General features: G+C 33.5%; 1 protein-coding gene across 3 annotated transcripts in view; it reads right to left on the bottom strand.

Moving 5' to 3' along the window:
• Positions 1 to 24,710, bottom strand: part of NETO1 (neuropilin and tolloid like 1) — a gene marked incomplete at both ends in the record, with an annotated part of 69,790 nt that overhangs the window by 33,737 nt on the left and 11,343 nt on the right. For all 3 annotated transcript variants that reach the window (XM_084306688.1, XM_084306689.1, XM_084306690.1), the window contains one exon: positions 22,784 to 23,032. In XM_084306688.1, coding sequence (XP_084162814.1) covers positions 22,784 to 23,032 — 249 coding nt within the window. The remainder of the gene's footprint in view (positions 1 to 22,783; positions 23,033 to 24,710) is intronic.

Below are 24,710 nucleotides of genomic sequence, written 5' to 3'. Positions count from 1 at the left end.
TCAAATATAAGTGAATAGGAAATTAGTATTAATTGTTAGTCAGTTTTATAGATCAGCAGATAGATACGATAATAAATGTAATTAGATATTTCTGTTAATATACTCATATGTTGATATCTACTGCTGAAAGCAAGGTGTTTAAAGGAAGTACACTTTACTGGTTCAAATCATGTCTAGTGTATCCATCACATTTCTTCTAGTCTGAGTTTACAGAGATCAGTCTGATCTACTCAAAACACTCCAGCAAATTTACAAAGTAGAGAGGAGGAAAGAGGGAGAAAAAAGTTCTGACAGGATTTCTCCTATATGAAAGGTTTTTCATAGACAGGAGTGTTGATAGCAAGATTCCTTGCTGATTTACTGGCCTTACTTAACATATTAGAAATAAGGATTGGGGGTGGGGTGATAGGGATGTGGAGGATGTTGAAGGCAGACTGCATGTCAGAAAGAAAACATGAATGACTTTTTGCTCTGAGGTTTCCAAGTCTGAGCATACCTTACAAATAGTGTACAGCTCATTCTAGCTGCTGCTATAATATTTACAATTAATTTGCAAAATCTCTTCCTTCAAGAAACTTAATGTCTGAAGTGCAATCATGTACTTTGACCCGCAAAACATATCTGAATATATGTTCCCATTTTTTTTTAACAATACAGTTATAATAAAATCACACAGAAATGCAAAAATCTGTAAACATTCTAGAAATATGGTAGATCTAGAAGTGGACATGCAAGTACTCAGCTGTGTTTACAACCATTCAACATTTGCAGAGGCTTCTGGACAGGCTGGATTAATGGGCAGAGGCCAATGGGATGAGGTTCAACATGGGTAAGTGCCAGGTCCTGCATTTTGGCCACAACAACCCCATGCAATGCTACAGACTTGGGGCAGAGTGGCTATGCAGAGGAAAAGGATCTGGAGTTGTTGCTTGATGCTCACCTGAACATGAGCTGGCAGTGTACCCAGGTGGCCAAGAAGGCCAACGGCATCCTGGCTTGTGTCAGGCATAATGTGGCCAGCAGGACCAGGACCCCCTGTAGTCTGCTCTGGTACCTCATGTACTGTGTACCTCAAGAAGGACATTGAGGCCATGGAGTGTGTCCAGAGAAGGGTTACGAAGCCAGTGAAGGGCCTGGAACAAAAGCCCTATGAGGAATGGCTGAGGAAACTGGTGTTGTTTAGTCTGGAGAAGAAGAGGCTCAGGGGAAACCTTATTACTCACTACTACTGCTTCAAAGGAAGATGTGGGGAGCTGGGAGTTGGCCTCTTCTCACAGGTAACTAGTGATAGGACTAGAGGAAATAGCCTCAACTTGTGCCAGGGGGGATCCAGTTGGAAATTAGGAGAAATTTCTTCTCAGAAAGAATAGCTAGACATTGGAACAGGTTGCCCAGGAAGGTGGTGGAGTCACTGTCCCTGTTGGTGTTTAAGAAAAGGTTGTATGTTGTACTTAGGGACATGGTTTAGTGTGTAATATTGGTGGTAGGGGGGCAGTTGGACCATATTATCTCTGAGGTCTTTTTCAACCTTTATGATTCTATGATTACATGATTTTGAGAGTGATAATCTAATAAAGTATGTAACATGCTTTAATAATAACATTATATTTAATATTATATTTAATAATAACATTAATAACCAGTATTATTATAATAAAAGCAACGATTTGTAAGTAAGGTATTATGAGAAATACTGAGATTTCTACCATGTTTAAGCATATTGCCAAAACAAATGTCTGGTTTTGAAATAATCCACTATTAAATAGATTATACTTTAGCAGCTCTTCTGTATGTAATTCAATCAAATTGTTATTATCAGCTTGGCTGAGTCAGAAACCTTTTAATGATATCTAAATACTAACTGGCTAGATCTTCTGATAGCCAGATACTCTTTTCTTTTGCACTAATGAAAACTATGTTTCATTAGGGAAGAATCCAAAGTCAGAAAAATTTTGTTGTGAAAAATAAGATTGATCACCTATAATGAGAGAGGAAAAATATGAGGTAATAAGTCTTGAGAGGATTGTAGTACATGGATTTATTTATTTATTTTTAATGGGGATCTCTCTCGTAAAATGAAATCTGTAAAACAGGGGATTTATATAAAAAATGTATAAATGTGTAAAAGTTATGTAAATGGAAGATCTTGAAACCACAATAAATTCTGGTATTCTTTGCTGCAGCATTGAACATCTCTCTTAAAACAAACAAACAAACAAAAGTATCCAAAAATTTCCTTTGGTGATATATTATAACCCATTCTACAAATAATAGATTCCTGCAATGTTTAGTTAACACAGGTTTTCCTGTAAGGTCTCTGTGAAGCACAGAATTACATTTGAAAAATATTATGAGATGTAAAAATATGTGCCAGATTATTCAGAGTTACTGACAAACAAGCAGAAAAAGAAAATTCAGAGTGGCCCAAGGCAAAAATTATGAAAATCTATAGATTTCCTTAATTTGTAAAAAATGGGCTGGATGAGGAAACAGAGGTGGATGAACAGCCAGGCCCAGAGGATGGTGATCTGTGTCACAAAGTCTAGTTAGAGAGTAGTAACTACTTGTATAACACAGGGCACAATATTGGCTGCAATTCTAGTCTGGAAGATGGTGCAGAGCATATACTCAGCAGGTTTGCAGAGGACACAAACCTGGGAGTAGTGGATACACCAGAGGGTCAATGGTGCCATCTAGAGGAACCTTGACAGGCCGGAGAAATGGTCTAGCAGGAATCTCATGAAGTTCAACAAGGTGTTCATAGACCTGAGGTAGAACAGCCCCAGGCACTAGTACATACTGGGTCCTGGTGGACAAGTGAATATGAGTTAGAAAGGTGCTCTTGCTACCAAGAAAGCTTTATTCAGCATTGGTGAGGTCACGCCTGTGTCCAATATTGAATTTCCCAATACAAACTGCAACAGAGATGCTGAAGAGAGTCCAAAGAAAGGACATAAAGATGGTGAAGGGACTGGAACATCTCTCTTATGAGGAAAGGCAGAGATAATTGGGACTGTTCAGACTGGAGAAGAAAAGGCTCAGGTAATATCTTCTGCATGTATATAAATAGCTGGAGGAAGTTTGCAAAGAAGAGGGAGCCAGGCTTTTATCAGTGGTAACCAATAGCAGGACAAGAGGCAACAGGCACAACCTGAAATACAGTAGGTTCCCTCTGAACATGATCCTGGGAAGTCTGCCCCAGATTGCCCTGGTAAACTGGAGGTTGGACCAAGTGATCCAGAGGTCCCATTCAAACTCCATCATTCTGTGATACTGTAATAACTAAACACCAAAAGTGGCTGACAGTGACATTCCTAGTCAAAATATAAATCTAAAGTAATAGCATACGTTAGACAAATCCCTGTCAACAGGCAGACTCAGTCTGGTGGAATTTGTTTTTGTTTCAAGTCATGTGATTATTAACTTGGTATTTCTTAGAATATTTTAGGTCTAGGATCTACTTAATTTCATGGGATTGTTTATATCTGAATAAAGTATACATATTGAAGAACACGAACAATTAATATATGGTCAGAAGTCAAGATGAAGGAAATGTGTGCCACAAAATCTTGCTGCAGATATGAACCCTGTTTTGAAATTAAATTGTGAGACATTTTGATAGAGGTTTTTTTGTTTGTTTGTTTGGTGTTTTTTTTTTTTTTTTTTTTCAATAAATAAGAGAAGAAGGAATTATTTGATCAAACTATATGGTATAGAGAGTTGATGTCTGAAACATAAGCAAGTTGATGTTATTTTTGAATACAAAACCTACATTTTTAATGGATATATACCAAGAATATTCAAAGTATGTAGAGAAACATTATTTGCTGAATAAGGAAAACATTCAACTTCATTTCTTGAACAGACAGCTATAGATATATCTTTTCATTTTCTTATATTTGACTAACTAGAAATAGTCATTCAAGCTTCATTCTATTAATATTTAAGGAATTCTAGTGTATACACATTGTTGCCTATCATAGTATTTATCAAAGACCTAATTTTACATTCAAATGCTTGTGAAAGAGTAAGCAGAACTGCAATATTTAGCAAGGCACTAGTTATTTATTTTCAAGTTTATGAAACCAGGTAATTTTTACAATTATTTATGGGAGCTTATGTCAGTCCTGCATTCTTGAGTGGTAATTTTCTGTAAAAGCAGAGCTTGCAGAACTCAGAAAAAAAGACAGGATTGTTCTAAGTTATTGTATGTGGTTGTCTTATAGTATTTGATGATGCAATGCAAAGACTGGATGATGACCAAAAGATTTTAAAAGTATTGAAATAAGCTAAAGAATCACAAAAATAATTATAAATTAGGAAAAAAAAAAATCTATAAGCAACCATTTTGTGGTGTACAAGCAAGGGGACTTAAATGTTCTGCTGAGAGAGTGAGGGAAAAGTGTTAAGTAGTACAAAAGTATTAAGTGGAGTAGATACATAAAAATAAATAAAAACTGTTGTATTGTCAGCTGAAAAGAAAATTTGTTCCAATTTTCAGTTCTGTAATCTTATTGAAACTTCAATTAATATGTCTATATCTGTATTAAAGATACAACACGATCTTAAAAGAAAACATATAGTTTGCTAGACACCCTGAAAAAACAGTTCTATAAAAATTCTATCTGGCAAGAGTATGTGCTACATTTTCTATTTGTTTTCTATGTACTTTTATGTACTTTTTTTTTTTTTTAATATACATATAATCTAAAACAGTGCTTTGTATATTGTTCACTCCTCAGCACAGTTATGAAAGAATTTAAAGGCAATAAGTGTTTATGTAGAAGTGACTATGACTCTTAATCTTTCACCTTAAAGTCTTACATCAGCAGGAAGTCATGTGAAACCAAGTAAGTTGAAAGAATACTCTGGAGTATTCGCTCTGTTTTTGAAGATGTAGTTCCATCAGGAGAGACTACTTTGTCTTGTGTTTCTGATTCGCAGTAAAATACACAGCTACTATTTTTCTTAGGAAGAAATTTTATAAATGAATGCTGCAAGCAGTAGGGGATGCAACATCATAATTTAAAAAAATCACAGAAAAATACAATCCACTCACTCTAGCTACTTCAACTTGATTCCTTATAGTACTGTAGTATTGTTGAAATAACACAGACTGCCTCCCAGAGATTTTTGTTTGCTTGTTTGTTTTGTTTTTCAATTCTTCTAATGTCATATTTACTGATCTTAGTTCATATTGACAAGCAAAGCATCTGTAGGCTGTAACTGGTATATTATACTGACATACAAACTTCACTACTGTGGCGACCTGAGATATACTGCACGTGTTAACAAGAGCTAACATTTTTATACCAAAAGTTAATACTTGTTTCTTTGACATCATTTTGGAAATGAAAAAGCAGTATCATCAGAAAAAGAAAATCTGTATCTTTATGTAGCTTCTTGCTAAGATTGGTCAAAATACTTAGACAAGAAATCGCCTGAATGAACTCTACTAGAAAAGAATACATGAATACAGAGATTGAATTTGGATTTCTCTTTTTGAGTACACAATGGCAGGATTGATATATTGCATGATATTGTGCCTGCTTTCCTCCCCTGTCTGCTCTGTCACCTACTTAGAGCAGGTTCTTTCTCCATTGTAAATTTTGTATGGACAGGAACCAAGGAACTGTTCTGGAAGGTGAGAGGGCTCGTAGGTCACATCCTCAAAAAGTGTTTGGACTATTCAGTATGTGCAGCTAAATTCCAAAAGTGAGAAGTACTTCTTGATACTGCATTATAGACGTACTCTAAAAAGGAGAGCAGTAATGGGCAACAACATCATACTCTGAGACTGCTCAATGGAAAGAGGAAGTCTGGGGTCCTTGATGATCTGGGTGGGATTATTTGGCAGATAATTTTTATTATGTTAAGTATTTGTACTTGCTCCTGAATGCCCCAATTAGGAATCAGATTCCCTTCATGCAGCACAGTGGCTGCATATACTTAATGGGCTGCATATACTGCCAGTTGTCCAGAAATGTCTGAACCAAGAATGAATGAGCTCAGGAGCCCACTCTATCTGAGAATAGCAGCCAAGCAATCTCTGCTGACGAAGTGCAGCCGAACCATGAGGACTGACTGTCAGTCATTAAGGGCAGTACAGCATATGTGTCATCCCAATATAATATCTCAGTGGCTTCCTGTGATTGACTAATTGTGTCTAAACTTCACTAGGAAGAAAGGTACAACATAGAAGTGCCATAGAGCCTTTCGTGAGTGATGTTGAATTTGGCCCAGTTATGCAATTTCATCATAATAATATCAAGGCTTAGGGTTTGTATCACTGATTTGTTAAAGATGACTCTTAACAATCCAAGAAAATAATACTTTCAGTGCACTCTGCAGTGCATAGGGAAAAATGACTCAGAAGGTTTAGCCACAACTGGTTGCTAAGTGTTACTTTTTCTGACTGAATCAATTTACAAGTTTTTTACTTGCTACCACTACATAACTGTGCATAATCTTTGCAAAGAAGCTGTTCATGTTACAACAGTCTATCTCATAGATTTACCAGGAAAGAGAGAGAACCTAAAGGAATAATTTCTCAATATAAAGTAACCATTGTGAATTTATCATAAGGGAAAGGCCTTCCTTGTATTTAACTTTTTATTTATTTATTTATTTATTTATTTATTTATTTATTTAAACCCAGAACAAATACACTCACTGCAACATTCCCAATTATTTTGAAGAACTACATCTTTTTCAGCTATTATATTCAACAAAATATATCATTTTTGTTACTTCAAGTAGTACTGAATAACCTGTAGCTGACCACACAGTAAGACTCATTTCCAATACAGACAGAAACATCAGCATTGTGTTTATACTACCTGACAACCCCTTGCTGTAGCTGTCCATGCTAGCTATGGCATATAGGTTATGTCATTTTTGTGAAGATAACTTCATCTTTCATGAGAACCACAAGTGTCTCCTCTAGTTCTCATGTGTGAACAGTTCATCTTCCACTTTAACAAGAGATCTCTTTCTATTTCCAAATATTTTCTCTTACTGCCTAGCAAAGCAACAAGTGTACTTTTTTAAAGTGAATAACCTTATGAGAATGGGAATCGAGCTGTGTTTGCAAAAACGACAGATTGTTTAATCATCTGGCCATATAAGATACTAGAAAGAAGAAATAGACACAATACTCTTGAAAATATGATCCTTAGAATGGAAAGTGAAATAGCCATAGTACAGTGCCTTTCATTAGTTCACTGTGCAGCTTCAAGACTTTGGGAAGTTATTGGATGAAATGTATTGTAGAGCTCTCCTATAACAAAATCTCTTTATGATTCCAAAAGCCAATGTCATGGGATGTGTTTTAAAATGGAGTAGAAATCTGTAGACATTTAACAGAAAGGGAGAAGTCTAGATTTTCACTGCACTTCACTGGAGCCTGAATGCACTGTTTCTAAAGGAAAAAAATATATATAATTTATTAAACCGAATCATTAACACTAATTGCTATTGTGTATGCCTACCACAGATGGTGGAATATCCACTTTTATCAAATAAGAAGAACTCTAAGAGCCCAGCAACTCAAGGAATTGCTGAGGGATGCATATCAGCACCAAGTCCAAGAAACATCTTCAAGGAAAAAAGTATTCTGTCCTGTCCTTCCAGGATACATAACAGTATAGCTTACAGTGATACCAGTTTTGCTTTTCTTTCAGCTGCTTTTTGGAGGTTTATTGCCTAGAAATCATTTTCCTTCAGGGAGCACTGAGCTATTGACCCCAGCAGGTTTCCCAAATTTACATATCACTCTCTACAAGATGTGAAGATGGGTTTTCATGAGCTTGGAGATATCTTTTCACTGTCTTTTCCTTATTAATCTTTTTAACAACACAGTGTAGAAGTTTTCACTAGGGGGAAGATTTTCAGGATAGTCCAGTTCTCAGAAAAAAAAAAGCTGTATGTATTAAATTGTGAATTCCTACTTAAATTACCCAAATAATTATGATTTTTACATTTCATTATACAGGATAAAATCTAGATATTTAAAGGATATAAATAATATATGAGAAGAGGGCAATAACCCTTCCACTCTTCCCAGCATTATGCAATTCAACTTCTCCTGAGATTCCACGAGGAAGACACTTTGATAAGTCTTTCTCTACCTAAAGATTTACAGCTAAGTTTTTGCCTTACATTTCGGTTGCTTTCTGTTGGTTACAGCTTCATGAGTGACATTTTTTTTTGTTTGAATAGATCATTTTGATCCCACTTCAGACAATTAAAGTGCCAGAGTAAAATCCAAACCACGATTAATTGCTAATAGTGACATAGCGTAGACATAATCTGTTAGAAACAAGACACCAGTGCAGTTGAGACTTTATTATTTTGATGAGGAGAACCCTACTGTATGCTTTACTATGTATTTGACTAAAACAAACATAATTCATATTAATCCTATCCCTAAATATTTTCCACTTAAATTAATGAATAAAAAGCTTTGTGCATCAGTAACAGTAAGCTACGTTTTGCCATATATCCACATGAAAAAATTAGCAAGGTGATAAATTCTAAAACAAAATGTCCTCAGACTTTCAAACTTTTTTCTTTAAACAAGATCCTTGTAATAGATTGTCAGTTCTTCTGAGTATCACTTATGTCACATACTCAATGTTCATTAAATGATTCCAAAACTGGTTTATCATAAACATGAGGGGAAAAAAAAAAAAAAAGAAAAAAAGAAAAAAAACAGGTGTGTGTGTGTCTGTAATCTAGAGTTTGAACAGATTTATATTTATGTCTAATAAAAAATAATAATAATTTAAAAAAAAGTTACATATGGTTTTCCTTGTGACAGAAACCCCACTCTTAGTCAGGTTAAAGAATGATTATATTCAACTTATTACATAATTTAAAATTCTGTTTTCATAGCTTGGGAATTTAGATTAAAAAAATTATAGTTTCCATAAAACAAATTTTAAGTTTTTCTTCTTTCTTTAAAAACTACCAATCTGAAGCAATAATTTAATTACCACTGGATTTGCTAACAGTTTTAATATTCATTTTAACATAAACAGGTTTAGGCCCACAATCTGATATGAATTTAGCAATTAGTGTATTGAATATTACACTAATTGACTAGCTTAGTATCATGAAAAGAATGAAAACTGGTCTTCTGCATTACATTCAATATTAAAAAACCATTGTGATCCACTGAAGGACACAATGTTGTTGTTGTTTAACCCAGCAGGCAGCTAAACACCACACAGCCATTTGCTCACTCCCCTCTACCCAGTGGCATGGGAGAGAGAATCAGGGGTGGGAGGGCTGGGAGGTGGGGTTAAGGTTAAAACTCTTGGGTTGAGGTAAAGATAGTTTAATAGGATGAAAGAGGAAGGGAAAAGAATAACAATAATTGTTAATTATAATGATAAAAGAATCATAAAATCAAGCGATACACAATTTTCACCACCTGCTGACCAACACTTTGCTTGTTCCTGAGCAGAGGATGTCTGTCCCACCCTAGCCAACTCCTGCAAGTTTTATTCTTCATCATGACACCATATAGCAAGGAATATCTCTTTGGCCAGTTTGGGCCAGCTGTCCTGGCTCTGTGTGTCCCCTCTGAGCTCCTGGTGCACCCCCAGCCACCTCACTGGCAGGGCAGCACAATAAGCTGAAAAGTCCTCAAGAGTAAGTCCTGCTCTACAACAACTAAAACATCAGTGTGTCATCAGCATTATTCTCATCCTAATTCCAAAACATGGTACCATACCAGCTACTGAAAGAAAATTAACTCTATCCCAGCTGAAACCAGGACAGCAGTGTTCATAGGCCCTTGTGTCTATGTTATACAATGTTCAGTATTGCCATTAACTGGATGAAGAGACTGGGAAAAGAACAGCAAACCAGGTACTGATTAGAAATTTTCCAGTTCTTCCATTGATATGGTAATAATTAGAAAAAAAAAAAAAAAAAAAAAGAGAGAGAGATCGGAACAGTTTTCTCTGTCAGCAACAGGTCAGACAAGATCATAAGTCACAGTACTTAGGATTTTTATGTATGGGTCAGCTGCTTATCCAGGCAGGCAATAATTAAATTTCATTTGACCAGATCAAGTTTCTGGCTGCCAAACAGCAGGATTTTTCCTAGCTTGATTTGAAAGAGTCATTTAAAGCTTTAGTTTAAAAAAAAAAAAAAAAAAATCATTTAAAAGCACTTGGTAGATTATTGATATAACATACATATATTGGAATATCACTGACATGAAACATCCTGGAATACAAATAACTCTATTACTGGTACAAATTGTCATTTTGGGGAGAGCATAAACAATTAAGGAAATTCAAATTATCCAAATATGATTTTTAAACTACTACACTAGTATGCATTTTATTAAATTAAAAAAGAAAAAAAAAAAAAACAACAAAAAAAAACACCTTATTTTGCAGAATTTTAGCATGAACTTTGTAGTTGATAGCAGTTAATAACTATATGAACTTTGTAGTTGATAGCAGTTAATAACTATAATCCATAAAATCAGATCACCAATAAAGAATAAAATATTTTTGATAAATTTCCTGCATTCTCTTTTAATATTCATTTCAACATCGAGTTTAGAAATGAGCTACAGGAAAGAAAGGAAAGGAAAAAATCAAGAAATAGTATCATATGATCTTTTATTAACCCACATATCGAAGCCAGCAGATTTGGTAACATTGTCTCTTGAGCTTCAACTATCAGATAACATCTGGCAAATGATGTTTGTAAATCCTGTTACACAACATCTTCTGGCTTCTCAGTGTCATCTAGGGGAGATACGATCTGATACGTGACCAGAATAACACATTTCATGCTGTCTGCTTTTGTCATGCTACCACAGGTTTTTAACAATGGATGTGCTAAGGCATCAGTTTTTTTGAATTTGATTCTCAGAAAATATTTGGCATTCCTGTTCTCATCATCTTTCTCATGACTCAAGCAATCTTTCTTAACACAAACCACAGTGTAGTCTTTCAACATCAAAGTATTCAAATAACCTTTCTCTAATGTATAATGATCTCTGAAGCAATGTTTTAAAGTGTTGTTCAAAAGCATTTACTTATTTTTACAGTTTTGCAATGATTCTCAGTGATTCTCAATATTCTCTGTTGTTTGTTACTACCACAAAAGTTACTTTTTTTTTTTTTTTAAATAGAGTCCATTTTAGACTACGTAGCCTAGATTGAGACATTTTGTCTCACTGAATTTAAATTCTCATCTGCAAATCTATATGAGGAAACACTGTTGTCATTAATCTAGTGAGTTACAGACTGTGCTTTTGTCATGCTAAGTACGTTTGACATAACTAAATAGAGTCTTCAGAGCAAGAATAATTTGAGGGCACCAGATCTCTTGATTTCAAAATATGTTTGTGTATTTGAGTATTTGTGGTATTTATGATATCTTTTTTTTTAATTTTTTTTTATTTTTATATTTTTTTTTTATGAAACTGAAAATGTAAGCAGGTGTAATTTTGCTGCCAGTAGTATCACTTCATTTATTTATGAATTACTAATATATTCCCAGTGAAAAGTTCTCAGTCCTTACAATTGCAAAAGATTTGTTTAGTTTGGGAATATCATAGCAGAGCAGAATACCAGACTAAATCTAACACATCTGACTCTGTATCCAACATCAATGATATGATTAAAATCTCATCTTGAAACTGGAAAACAATTTGGTCCATTAAACTGAAAATTTTCTATATTGTATGAAATTGAAGACAATGCTTTTATGCATAAGATTATAATACTTAAACAAATAGACTGCAATGGAATCACTTTGAAAAACAAAATTTACATTTTTGGAAGACATGAAGAGTTAAGGAATTCAGTGGTCTTCATTTAGTAATCATAAATGCCAACTTTGAAAATAGTATCACCTTGCATTAATAAATAAAAAGATAATATGCAATTTCCAGCAAACAAGCTTTTCTTTTTTGTTTGTTTTGTTTTCTTTTGTTTTTGGTTTTTTTTTTTTTTGAGCAAAAGGGGAAAGGTGCAAATGTATAAAATATAATTGAAAGATAATGAATTGGCAGATCAAAATAATCTTTTAAAATTAAAATATTTCTAAATCTAATTTTGCTTAAATTCTGTTTATTTCAGTAAACATCTCAGCCTCTAATGCATTTATATTTGTTCCTAAATGTGCTAAGAAGATAAGTGAACAGAGATTGTAGGAATTCCTAGGTGTCTCCAGATTGCTGAATAAATAGATGAGGTTACTAAGAAATAAATTAGTTAAAAATACTGTCAACAGCATATAACATGGAAGACAGACACCAATCTCTGGAAGAAGAATGGTGTCTTTTTTTTTCAGTTTCTCCATTTTTGGAAGACAACTTCTCAATCCTGACTTCTACTGAATTCCAAATTCAGACAGAGTGAGGAGATCAGATTTTGGAGAGACAGAAGATCGTCTTGGCTTTTTCTAGGTACGTTTTGCTTGTAAAGATTTTGTCTGAGCCTAACTTCCAATTTCAGAGAAAGGAGTACATAATAATACACACACACACACAGAGAATACTTATTTTTAAAAAGAGACAAAAAGCCTCTTTTCTTATTATTAACAATTAGATAATTGTTCCCTTCAAAAAATTATCTTCAAATACTTCTCCATTTTCATTTTAAAAAGCTCAGTTACCAACAGATGCAGTACCAAAAGCTGACATAGTGGGAATGTATCAAATATCTATTTATTTTATATTCAAAATATAAAATCCAAGGAGATTGAAAAACTAATATCACTGCATTTTATGAGTAGTAAACCTGACTGACAAACTGAGTTGGACTAAAAAACATAGCTGAATGAATTGTTCTATGAACTATTTTTATATACAGAAAAATAGTTGCAGATGATTAAGAGTTGGTATTTGTTTGGTTTTGTTTTATTTTGTTTTGTTTTGAAGAGCAAGGATGTCTGGAAGAAGAATAGCACAGAAAATGTCATTCTAACACATACAAAAACTCAATTTATTGTAGCAGAATTTAATAAAGGAAATGTAATAAAGGAAAACAGGGAGTTAGTGAATAAACTTAGTCTATCTTAGGTTTACAATATTGGTTAAACAGACAGTCACCAAATTGATATAATTTGAGTAAAAGTAGAAAACCATATTTTGATTCATGAAAAGAGTTGAAAAAATGGTAGTTCAGTTCTCCGGAATAAATAAATATTTCAGTTTGACATAGGTCAGCAGATGACAATGTGGAAGACAGTATTTGAACATACCTTTAAGTACCCATGGTGAGATGCCAGAGATCTAGGTATGTGCTTCAAGGTAGACTTGTCCTGAAGTGTTTTACTAAACTGGGACTAGAGTTAGTAGCTTGTCAGTTCAGTATTTGAATATAGCTAGCTTAAGCAACTGTTCTTTGGAATTATTATTTGGAGTGTATAAGAAAGTAATTTTGGTGACTTTTGATGGATTACAATGTTAAATTATAGTTGCCTTTATTATTATTTGGCCAAAGAGTCTTAATGAAATGCACACTTTTTGAAGAGAAGAAAAATAATGATACCTAACATTTGGACTTACGACAATATAAATTGTGTGCAAATTGATTTTTTTTTCAACAAAGATGATTCACTGGCTTTCCCAAGCAAAAGAAAAACATCAGCTGAGCTAGTGGCATTCGGCATGTAAAGATGATTTCAAAGGTTTACAGGAATGGAAATTATCCTTCCTTCCTATCTTCCTTCCTTCCTATCTTCCTTCCTTCCTATCTTCCTTCCTTCCTTCCTTCCTCCCTCCCTCCCTCCCTCCGTCCCTTCCTTCCTTCCTTCCTTCCTTTCTTTCTTTCTTTTTCCAATTTCAAAGCTAACTTGTAAGACACCTGCAAGAGACAGTGTAAGCTACATTCCTTGACATTGAAGAAATAGATTACTTGAAGCTGGCAAATTCTGGATTCTGGTATTTTAAATAAGGATGCTCTGTGGCATCCTATATTTGGTGACTGAACTTTTTCTCAGCCTTACACTTTTGACCTGAAGAAGGTGCTTGTAAAGGAATATTGTTGCCCAAAGGGAATTAATATCAGAAGGAAAAAAGAAAAAACAAAAACAAAACAAAACAAAAATTCTTTAATCTACTCAACATTGACAAACATTAAACAGGACTCACAATAATCAGGTGACTTACATGAATCCACTATCATCATCACATACTTCTTAATTATAAATTTTCATTTTAAAGTTTGTATTCTTTTAATTTTGCTTAAAATCTTTTTTTTTTTTTTTTTTTTTTTTTTTTTTTTTTTAATATTTGCTATATATTTCAGCTACAGTTACTGAGATGGACTTTATTCATAAATCCTGAAATGGATATATATACGGTAAAAGTGTATGTAGTAAAAAGATCTGGTCAATAGCTTGAGTTAGAATATAATTATACAGACAGACTGTGAGAGAGGAAGGGAAAAACAGCTAGAAATAAGTCTGTGCATTTAGAAACTTGATTCAAGCACATGATTTTCCACTAATTTCATGCATAGCCATGCAGTTGCCATCTATCTCACAATAATTTTGTATTTCTATTCCTCATACAGAAGAATCTCTACCACTTAAGACCACTATAATAATATATTGAAGATTGTAAGGTCTTTGATATCCCATAAGAAAGAAAGAGAAGACAGATCAAATGCATAGATAAAAGGTGTGACAAAATTTCTACTGAAGTTGATGTAAGCGCAGTCTTACTTTTGGATATGGGCATCAAAGAAGCTCAAATGTGATATTTAAGATGAAAGAATTGCACAGTCAACAACTAATAAACAAACCAGTATTGATTATATCACTCAATATCAGAAAATATATATTAAGATGACAACATATACCCACTGGAGTTGAAAGTATACAAAACAACATTCAGTAAAAAACACCTCAGTACTGGTAAGAAAAAAAGGCCCTCTGGATTGATTTCTTGACAAAAAGTATAAATACTAACCTAAGAAAATAAATGAATGCTAAACATTTTTTTTGAGTATACATACTAAAAGCTGACAGATGGTATACTTGAATTTGACACATTTACTAAGCACTGCATATTGTAAAAATATTCAATTCCAGGAACAGAAACATGACTGACTTTTTCAAAGACTACATTTTGTAGAATAAGAGCTCCTACTTATTGGGCAAGAACTTTTTCTTTGTTACAATGGACTTACTAAGGTCAATTACTAAGGTCAATTTCTTTAAGGAGAATTAAAGAACTATACAAAGAGTACAAAAACCTGCTACGGAAAGCTGTATATGTCAATAAGGAGGTTTACTTGTTGGTGTTAGATTTGAGAAATACTTCAGTAAAAGAACAGATGATAAAAAATAAAAGATCACAGTTACTTGAACCTATGCAAATGTCAAATTATCAAATATAGATGAAAGAAAACAAGTGATATAAACATGTTTTTGTATCTAACATAAAAACATAATTTCATATAGGGACAGCTAAAGAATCAGACCACTTACAGGTCTGTGGCTACAACAGAAAATAGCTTCTCTGCCTAACAGAAGGGCCACAGTCATACTGATTAGACAAAAGTACTGAGATGATTGTCTAGATTTATTGGCCATAAACCCCAGAAACCTGTAGATACAATACATAAAAATGAAAATTTAGCTGCTTAAGGAATTGATAAGTAAAGAAGAAAAATTGCTTCAATTCCACATTCACATTGCCAAAGTCACCAACAGACAACAGTGCCAAGATGAGGCCACAACAGAGTCACCCAGAAATGCATCCCAGTAGAACTGTTAGAAAATCTGCTGAAACAGCTTTGAAGAGCATTCAAAAACTCAGTACCTGCTACATATGAAGTAAGAAGTTTTTAATTTTTTATCTGAAGAAAATAGGTGTAAAAGTGTTTGAATAATAAATACCAAGTAGGATGTTTTATAAGTTTTGCAAGTGTTATTCTGAATAGGTGAAAATGTTCATAGTAACCACGTTGCTTTCCACAACCACTTGTGGAAAAAGACTACCCAGGCTTTCTGTTCAGTACAAATTCTGTAATACCTTCTTTTCTGTATTATTTCCTAGTGCTTCACAAATGTTACAGACAAATGTTTGAAAAGGAAAATGAATGCCTAGGGCTCACTGGTTAAACACTTTGCAACAGTGTTTAAAGCAAAGGTTAACCACTCTGTACCAAACCTGGGGCTCACCAATTCAGTGTACTAATAATGCAAAGACAAAACTGTATCCTTAGGTGGAAAAAAATATAAGAAAAGTCACAAGTCACTAAGGTGCTCGAGTGAGTCAAGAGAAGGGCAACAAAGCTGGTGAGAGGTCTGGAGAACAAGTCTTATGAGGAGCAGCTGAGGGAGCTGGGGTTGTTCAGCCTGGAGAAGAGAAGGCTCAGGGGTGACTTTATCACACTCTATAGGTAGACTAGTATAGACTGTAGCAAGGTGGGGATTAGTCTATTCTCCCACGTGCCTGGTGACAGGATGAGGGGGGATGGGCTAAAGTTGCGCCAGGGGTGGTTTAGATTGGATATTAGGAAGAACTTTACTGAAAACGTTGTTAGGCATTGGAATAGGCTGCCTGGGAAAGTGGTTGAGTCACCATCCCTGGAGGTCTTTAAAAGACATTTAAATGTAGAACTTAGTGGTTTAGTGGAGGACTGGTTAGTATTAGGTCAGAGGTTGGACTCGGTGATCTTGGAGGTCTCTTCCAAACTAGATGATTCTGTGATTATGTGAAAAGGATAATATTGAAGGAAAATCCTACTTCGCCTCTAAGATTTTTCTAGATTTCTGAAATAATTAATATTATAAACTGTTTTGAAAATTAGAATCATGTTGTAAAACTGCAGCTTTATATTAAAAATCTTTTTTTTATCTTTCTTTTCTTTTTTTTTTTTTTTTTTTTTTTCTCTAGTACTATTTCTGAATTCACATCTAAATATCTAAATTTGTTAAAGTTTAAAGTTTCTTCCCAGGTGCTTCCGAAAAGATAGATTCTTTGTCAGGGAAGTGTGGTTCCTCTGTAAATAGTATTTAACAGTGCAACACCATAATGACCTTTATTGGTGAGCTCACAATACAGCAAGAGAAGCTGTGGAAGTAAAAAATAATTATTTGTACTTATGCTACATTGCACTGTCCTAGTAAACTTCCTTCAGAAGTCTGTGTTCAGCTAATTGTGGAAGACACACAGAGAGAGGCTCTTGGAGGGAGGTGGGGTGGTACTGATGGCAAGTGGAACAAAGAGTCCATAACATAAAGCAAGTAGAAGAAATTGGCTTGTGCAGCCAAGTAAATTGACATCTTAAAAAAAGATATGACTAACATCTTTATGCTGCAGTGGCAGGTACTCCTGGTGGGAACAAACAAACAAGCAAAAAACAAACAACTAAAAAGGTATTTCAAAGCCAACAAGTAATATTGGTGCAAGAAAACAAAGACATAAACTGACCATGAATAATTATAAGTCAGATATCATAATAATTTGGATTCTGAGACAGGACTTCCATAGGAATGTCCATATAGAAAATAACTAGATAAAATAAACAATGAAAGTCTTTGAAGATCCATTAATAAAGGAAGACAAATTTGAATATTTATGCTATGAGTTAGAAACATGTTGCTTACAATCCTAATGTGAGACAACACTACATGACTTAGAAAGCCCCTTAGCTCCAATGTTTATACACAGTCAACACAAAAGTAATTCTCATGTCCTCATTGAAAGCAGTTGTTAGAAAACCCTGCAATAGTTCTGCCTCCTTTCCCCCCCAACACCGCAATATTTGAATACTTAAAACTATGTCCTCTATTTCTATTGTTTTTTGTTTGTTTGTTTGTTTGTTTTTACAGCAAGGCTAAACAGAGTAGCAATAATATGGTAATGTGATACTTTCAGCATACAAGGATTTCTAAAACAGGAAGTTCAGTAATTGTCTTTTGGGTATTGTAGAAAATAAAATAAAATATAAAATAAAATAAAATAAAATAAAATAAAATAAAATAAAATAAAATAAAATAAAATAAAATAAGGATGTGATAAAAAGGTAATATGGAATATGAGAATCCTGTAAGATCTTATATACACTCATTTGCTCTATGAAATAAATCCTTTTTAGCTTGACATTTAAAATAAACATATTACTCCATTACCTTCTGATACGCATGGTACTGAAATACTCTGGATGTAAGCCTACAGTTCATAGAAGTTAATGGCGTCTGTAGCACAGAGCAAAGCAAATTCCCTTGAAAAGACAACATTTATGTAGCCAATCATGATTGTGATTGTAACAAGAAAATTCATCATCCTAAATGCTACAGTGAAATTCATTCTTATTCACAAGACCAGAAGTCCTAATACATTTATTATAAACAGCAATGTAGTGCCTGATTGTTGCACACTTGTATGGATACATTAAAAATTCATAACTCAAAGAAGCTGCTTGTAGCAATTTGAAGTGCTGAGGACTAGAAACCTGAGTAAATAAAAAACTCAAACAAAATAAACAAACAAATAAAAAATATTGTTCCAGCTCAAAAGCTTAAAGAAAAGGTTATAACGAGTCATTTCACTGATTTCAAACCAGCTCTTATCCCAAAGGATAAGACTGACACATTCAGAGTCACATATACGACTGGTTAATTGTTCAGAAAACATAAATGGATTACAGATTAGCTAATAATTTTTGTCACAGAAGTTAACTTGAAAGCAATGAGACCATTTTTCATCAAAAGCAAAGAGACCATTTCATCACTCTGAAGAGAAATGGAAAAAAAATAAATAAAACAAATAAAATAAAATAAAATAAAATAAAGTAAAACAACAAAACAAAACAAAACAAATAAAATAAAATAAAATAAAATAAAAGCAGGTGAGCAAGCCCTTACAAATATTTTTCACCTGTCCCAGATGGCTGGGAGGCTTAAATATACAAGTCCAAGACAGGACTTGGACATTAGGTGCCAAAATGACTTGACAATATCTTATCTAACTTCTTTCAAACTGCAGTTGAATTCAGTACACCTATAATACTGATTTTTCATCAGTCCTAAAATATGGATCTTCCCCAGTCAGGGTGAATTTCAGTCAGGGTGAATTTTGCTTGTATTTTGTTTGTTTGTTTGTTTTTTGTTTGTTTGTTTTTTTGCTGTCCATGGTGATGTTATTATTGTAATATTCTGACTTTCTACAGCTACTTGTACCAGTACAATGTTAAAGTAAAAGTACCATTGTTCTGCTTAGACAGTTTTATGCCCCACTTTTCAGTACATAAGAGTATAAAGTTTGTTTGTTTGTTTCTTACTTTTCCATTATCAGGCAGTTGAACAGAAAGCATTACTGACTGAGCTTTATATTAATGAGGCTAAATAAAAACACAGATGGTTTCTATTAAATGATGGAACTGCAAGTAATGATGTGCTATCTTAAGCCACTGTCCTGCAAAATCAGGGACTGGGATAAACAAAAATCTGATTATTCGAGCTGAGTAACACAGCCCAAATAAATGTCCTCTCTCTGTCTGAATCCTTGTCTACACTAAAAAAAAAAAATTAATCATGAAGAATTGTTTTCAAGAATAAGTCCCATTGAAGTAGTATTCGAAACAGAAAGACTGGACTAGACAAAACAGTGAATCAACATCATTTCAGAAAATGCTCTTGACACTAACTTTTTAGGAGAAATGAGGATAACAGATGGAATACAAGGACACAGAGATGTGAAATGAAATTTGTGCTATAGGCCTTACAATGATCCTGAAAGTGATGAAACAAGAGCAAGGGACATTTAACATGTGATTCATTTTGTGTTGTCTTTCCCTAGCCAATCTGATTTTTATTCAGAATGAACAAGGAACAACCTGAAAATATTGTAGTCTGAGATGTTCTTTCTATCATATCTGAGACTTTTAAACTTTCACATATACAAAATATTGGAAACTTTATTTTACTTCCAGATTACATGTTGTTATTACTGGTATTTACCAAGAATAACATAAAAGAAAAAGACAAGTCCTTCCCTTACATTAAAAATATTCAAGCGAGATTCCATACATACAGCTTTATTCAAACATGTTTTGCTTAACCATAAGACTTATAAAAATGAAAACATAAATAGAATCTTTTCTCTATTTCTCTCTCTATTTCTCTTATTTAGAGGGTTTGTTTTGTTTTTGTGTGGAGTTCTGGAATTATTTGTCATTGAAGTCATTTGTTCTGCTAGATTTCATCTTTCAGAGTGCTGAAAGTGCTTTGAGAAAATTAAGTACTGTTCTATTTAAACAGAATAGAGCTTATGACAAGACAGTGATGCTTGTCTCAAGATGCCTGAGATCCCAACCTGTTGAGAGACTTCTGAAATTCCACTGGTGTTTTGCTTTGGTTGATGAAGCTCAATCTTTGCACAGAGTCTAGGACTTTGACAATTTAAACTTCAAGAGGTCAAAGAAATTATGAAACAGAAAAGGCTTAGTAAATGCAAAATAATGCTCTATTCCTTAGAATTCTTCTATATAATTTATTTTTTAGGACTTAATGCTAACTAGTTTTAAAAAGCCCCAGGTGACAGGGCTCTTTCCTTATGCACAGACTAATAGTTCTTCATTGGAACATTTGTCCAGTTACACTAATTGATCTTTTTCTTCTAATTTCATCTAGTTAGCTGTTTTTGTACACCCTGAAGACATAGTAAATAATTTCTTTTCCTGTTTCTCTGTGTACCAGCCAAATAGTAATAAATGGTTGCAGCTTCAATTTAGTCAAATTTACTTACTTATTTTTTAAATTGTCATACTTACACACACAGCCACACTCAACATCACATTTCTTTTTATCAACAAGCAAAAGCCTTGGTCAAGATACCACCGGCAAAGGTAGCAGTTGAGGAACTTTTCAGCAGTATGTCACGACCACTCAGGTGGGGACCATCAAAGACTAATGGTACTAAACAGACACCTCTATTGTTTTCACCACCAGGATGGAGGAAGCCTCCTACAGTTAGGACTGCAGTTAGATGGAGTTTGTTGCTTGCACTTAGTGAGATGGAGGCAACAAACTGCATCTCCCTGAGCATCAGCTGCTCTGGACAGAAAAGTTCCAGAATTCTTTTTTTTTTTTTTTTGGTCATATTATTGATTTATTTTTTTTTTAAAGAGAGGTTAGCTGAAAATTTTCTTCTGATATTTTCTATGCAAATAGTTTAATTTCAGAAGTAGTCACTACCAAAATGGATCCAGATGGTTTAGGTGATAATATCTGGATCCAATGCCTCTCTGCTACCGTTACACATTTCTGAAAGCTGTCACTCTTTGATGAGTTGACAGTCATCCTTTTCACTGCAAACCTTTGGACAGTGGATCTCAAAATGTCAGGCCTAATCCATTCCACCTAATAAACAGCTGGTCAAGCAATTCATCTAGAAAGATAGCTTCATCCTATTATTGGTGATTAAGGAGGTATAAATGCTGCTTTGCACTTGTAAAATTAATCATATCCTCATTCTGGCAAATATTCATAGAAGCCCTTTACCACATGTAAATTTACCATTTACATAGCTTTCAAGCTATCAGGAAGAAGAAAGGAGGAAGAGGAAGTGCTGAGGAGGAAGAAGAAAGGAAGTGGAAGGAAGGGAGGAAAAAGGGAGGAAGAGATAAAATAATAATAATATAAGAGATAACTACTGCATCTGAAGTTGGGAATAATTGATACTGCTACAGTAATATAGATACAAAAAAAAATTGATCTCAGTGTAGAAAACCACCTTACTTCAGGAGAAAAGGAATGCTGATAAAACATGGTGCATTAAGTTGTTTTTCACCTGGGAGTTTTTTATTTGGAAGAAACTTTAGGTCCTGCTATGAACATCTTTTCACTCATAATGCTTTGAAACAAGGACATGAAATCTAAAGCAAAGAATTCTGGGGGAAGATGGTGAGGAAAATGACAAAAACCCACTGACAAATGTGTGGAAAAAATACAATTTCATCTATTGTCTTTGCATTTACAATAGATATTTCTATTCAGATATATATATGGCTATCACATCATTCTCTAAAGAAATTCTGTGTTTTGTTGCTCTTTAAATCTTCTAAATATGTTTTTCCTGTGGAATACAGTATATTTTACTAAAAAGAACATTGAACTACCCTGTGTAATTTTATAAGAATTTTTCTTGCATCAGAGAAGGCCACAGAAAGGAACACTCAAGTAGTCCTGGTATCTTCTATAGTGCTAGTGGAATAATTTAGAAAGCAGAATGTTGAGCCAGTTAATTTTAGTAGATATTCTAAAAAATATTCCACCTAACACAACAGTTGAAACAATAGTGACATAATTGACAAAATTACATAATAATTATAGTGCTCTGGAGTAGGCTATATTAAGGTATGACTCATCACTCAAAACAAGAAAGTACAGAACTACGTCAAATACAGCAGTGCAGTGCAATATATTGTAGCTTCAGCCAAAAATGAAAACTAAGATCAGCAATCTTTTGTTAATAAGTGGAGGAAAAAAAGAACGGAAAGTTTGCCTAAGAATATTACCTTACTTTAATGAATTGAGTTTAAAAATTGACAAAAAGGGAATAATTGTACAATCTTAGACAAAACTGTATTGAAATTTTCTTCCTTGAATTAGCCTTACTAGTTATGTAAAAGATATATACCTTATACCATTTTCCTATCTATGAATACTTTCTTTGATATTAAATATAGTCCTCATTAATATTAATTACAATGGCACAATTATACATCATTAACAAAGTTACTACACTAAGATTTTTCTATTAAAAAGTATGATGTTTTGTACTCACCAGGTGTAAAATTATATCGAGCAGAAAACCCCATAGATTCCAGCTCACCATCAGCAAAAAATTTAATCCACAGAAATCTGCCACTGGATTTTATCATAGGTGGATTTTGCTGTCCACAGAAACGTCCAATGATTGGGGAAAAGCCAAAAGGTCCATCTCGTACTTCAATGTGGTCAAATTTACACTCCCAAGAAGGTTCTATGGAATATTTTTCATCAAAGTGTAGTTCAATGCATTGTCTAGGGGCAGCTAGAAATTAAAAGAAAATGAAATTATTTACTGAACCAAAATCCTTAAAATCTGAAACAAAATTAAGAGTATCAAATATATATTTTTATGAATCTTAACGTATGCATCAACTTTTTCCTTAAAAAAGTATATTCTGTTTTTGAAAATTAGTACAATATTTAAATTTTTTTTTTTTTTTTTTTAAGATTTTGCATCATATGCTTACTCATCTGTTCTTCTTTTAGAAGTGCTTATGATAGTAGTTTTTAGTGAAACTAAAAGAGATATGTATGATGTAAAACAACATACAGCCTTGGAAGAATTGGTTCAAGCACAAAATCTTTCAAAGGATCTTATGTATGTGGAAAACCACATACATACATTGTTTTGAGGGGAAAAGTTAATCAGAATACTTTTTAACCTAATGAAGAAAAGTCTGGTGGGAACTGTGCTATAGGACTAAGCACTCTGTTCTTATATGTATAGCAGTCAATGACTAGCTTGAGTATAATCATCTCATTTATGTCCTAGGAATAGTGAAGTGAAATTTCATTTAACAATAAGAATGAAGCAAAATTAACTAAGAGTAAAGAATACTCTTAAAAAAAAAAAAAAAAAAAAAACTTGAAGAAACTTATAATAGTCACCTCAGACAACAACAACAACAACAACAACAATAATAATTTATATTATTCATAGCTTAGTACCAGTATTCATAGGCTAGTAGTAGTCACAATGATCTCAAAAACAAGATTTGCTTGTCATTTTGTGTAAAAAGCAAAACTCTTATTGTTTGAACTACAGCATTTTGTTAAAAGGATGAAATCATAGTTTTGCCTAGAAATTTTAAGATGCAGAATCCCTGGGGTATGTACTCCTGCATTGAATCCTGTCCATAGCTAAAAATGTATTATGTGTACAGATCTTGGTGTAATATCCTTTTTTCTTCTAATAATGTTTTCTGCTAAGACAAAGGTTTGTTGTGTCACTGCATCCTCCGCCTCTCATGGGATCATACACTTTCCAAATATTAGAAGAGACTGAAATTTCTACGAGCTTTGCCCAAGTTATCAGTTTTTTTCACATTAAAATATACAAGATCAAACTCCAAGCTTAACATGGCAACTACTGCCACTCTGGCAGCCAAATATCCTTTTATTTCTTACTTCAGGAACAGTGAGAAAATGATCAACATGGCCTGAAAATATACATTTTTAAATGGTTGAAAATGAATCTTTTGGGATGAGCTCCTGTTCTCATAATTGAGAACAATTAAAATGAACAAAACAAGTGGATACAAGGTAAACCTTATACTCTTACATAAGATCTGACACCTCCCTCTTGCAACTATCATATAAATTGACAGGCTCATTTTATAAGATTCTGAAGAGTTAACTCTGAAATTAATTACACAGGTTGCTTGAAAAGAAAAAATATTTTTAATAGTTTTACTTCTAATTTTAATATGTTTGTGTGATTTCTATTTATTGAAATATTTAACATAGAAAAAAAAAATCAAACTCCTTACCTACTGTTATAAAATTGAACAAGTTCATAATTAGGAAAGTACTTACTATTGGCCCACTGTTATTTACATGACATTGTAGGTAATTGAGTTATATATATTTCTCTGTAATGCTTTCATCCTGTGATCTTTGTGTCCATACAAGTTTAATAGAAAAATAAAAACTTAAAACTT

Source organism: Netta rufina (genome assembly GCF_964035555.1).
Source record: "Netta rufina genome assembly, chromosome: 2".
NCBI classification, from domain to species: domain Eukaryota; kingdom Metazoa; phylum Chordata; class Aves; order Anseriformes; family Anatidae; genus Netta; species Netta rufina.
Note: the sequence above shows the minus strand (reverse complement) of the source record. Positions and strands in the feature narration are given on the sequence as shown.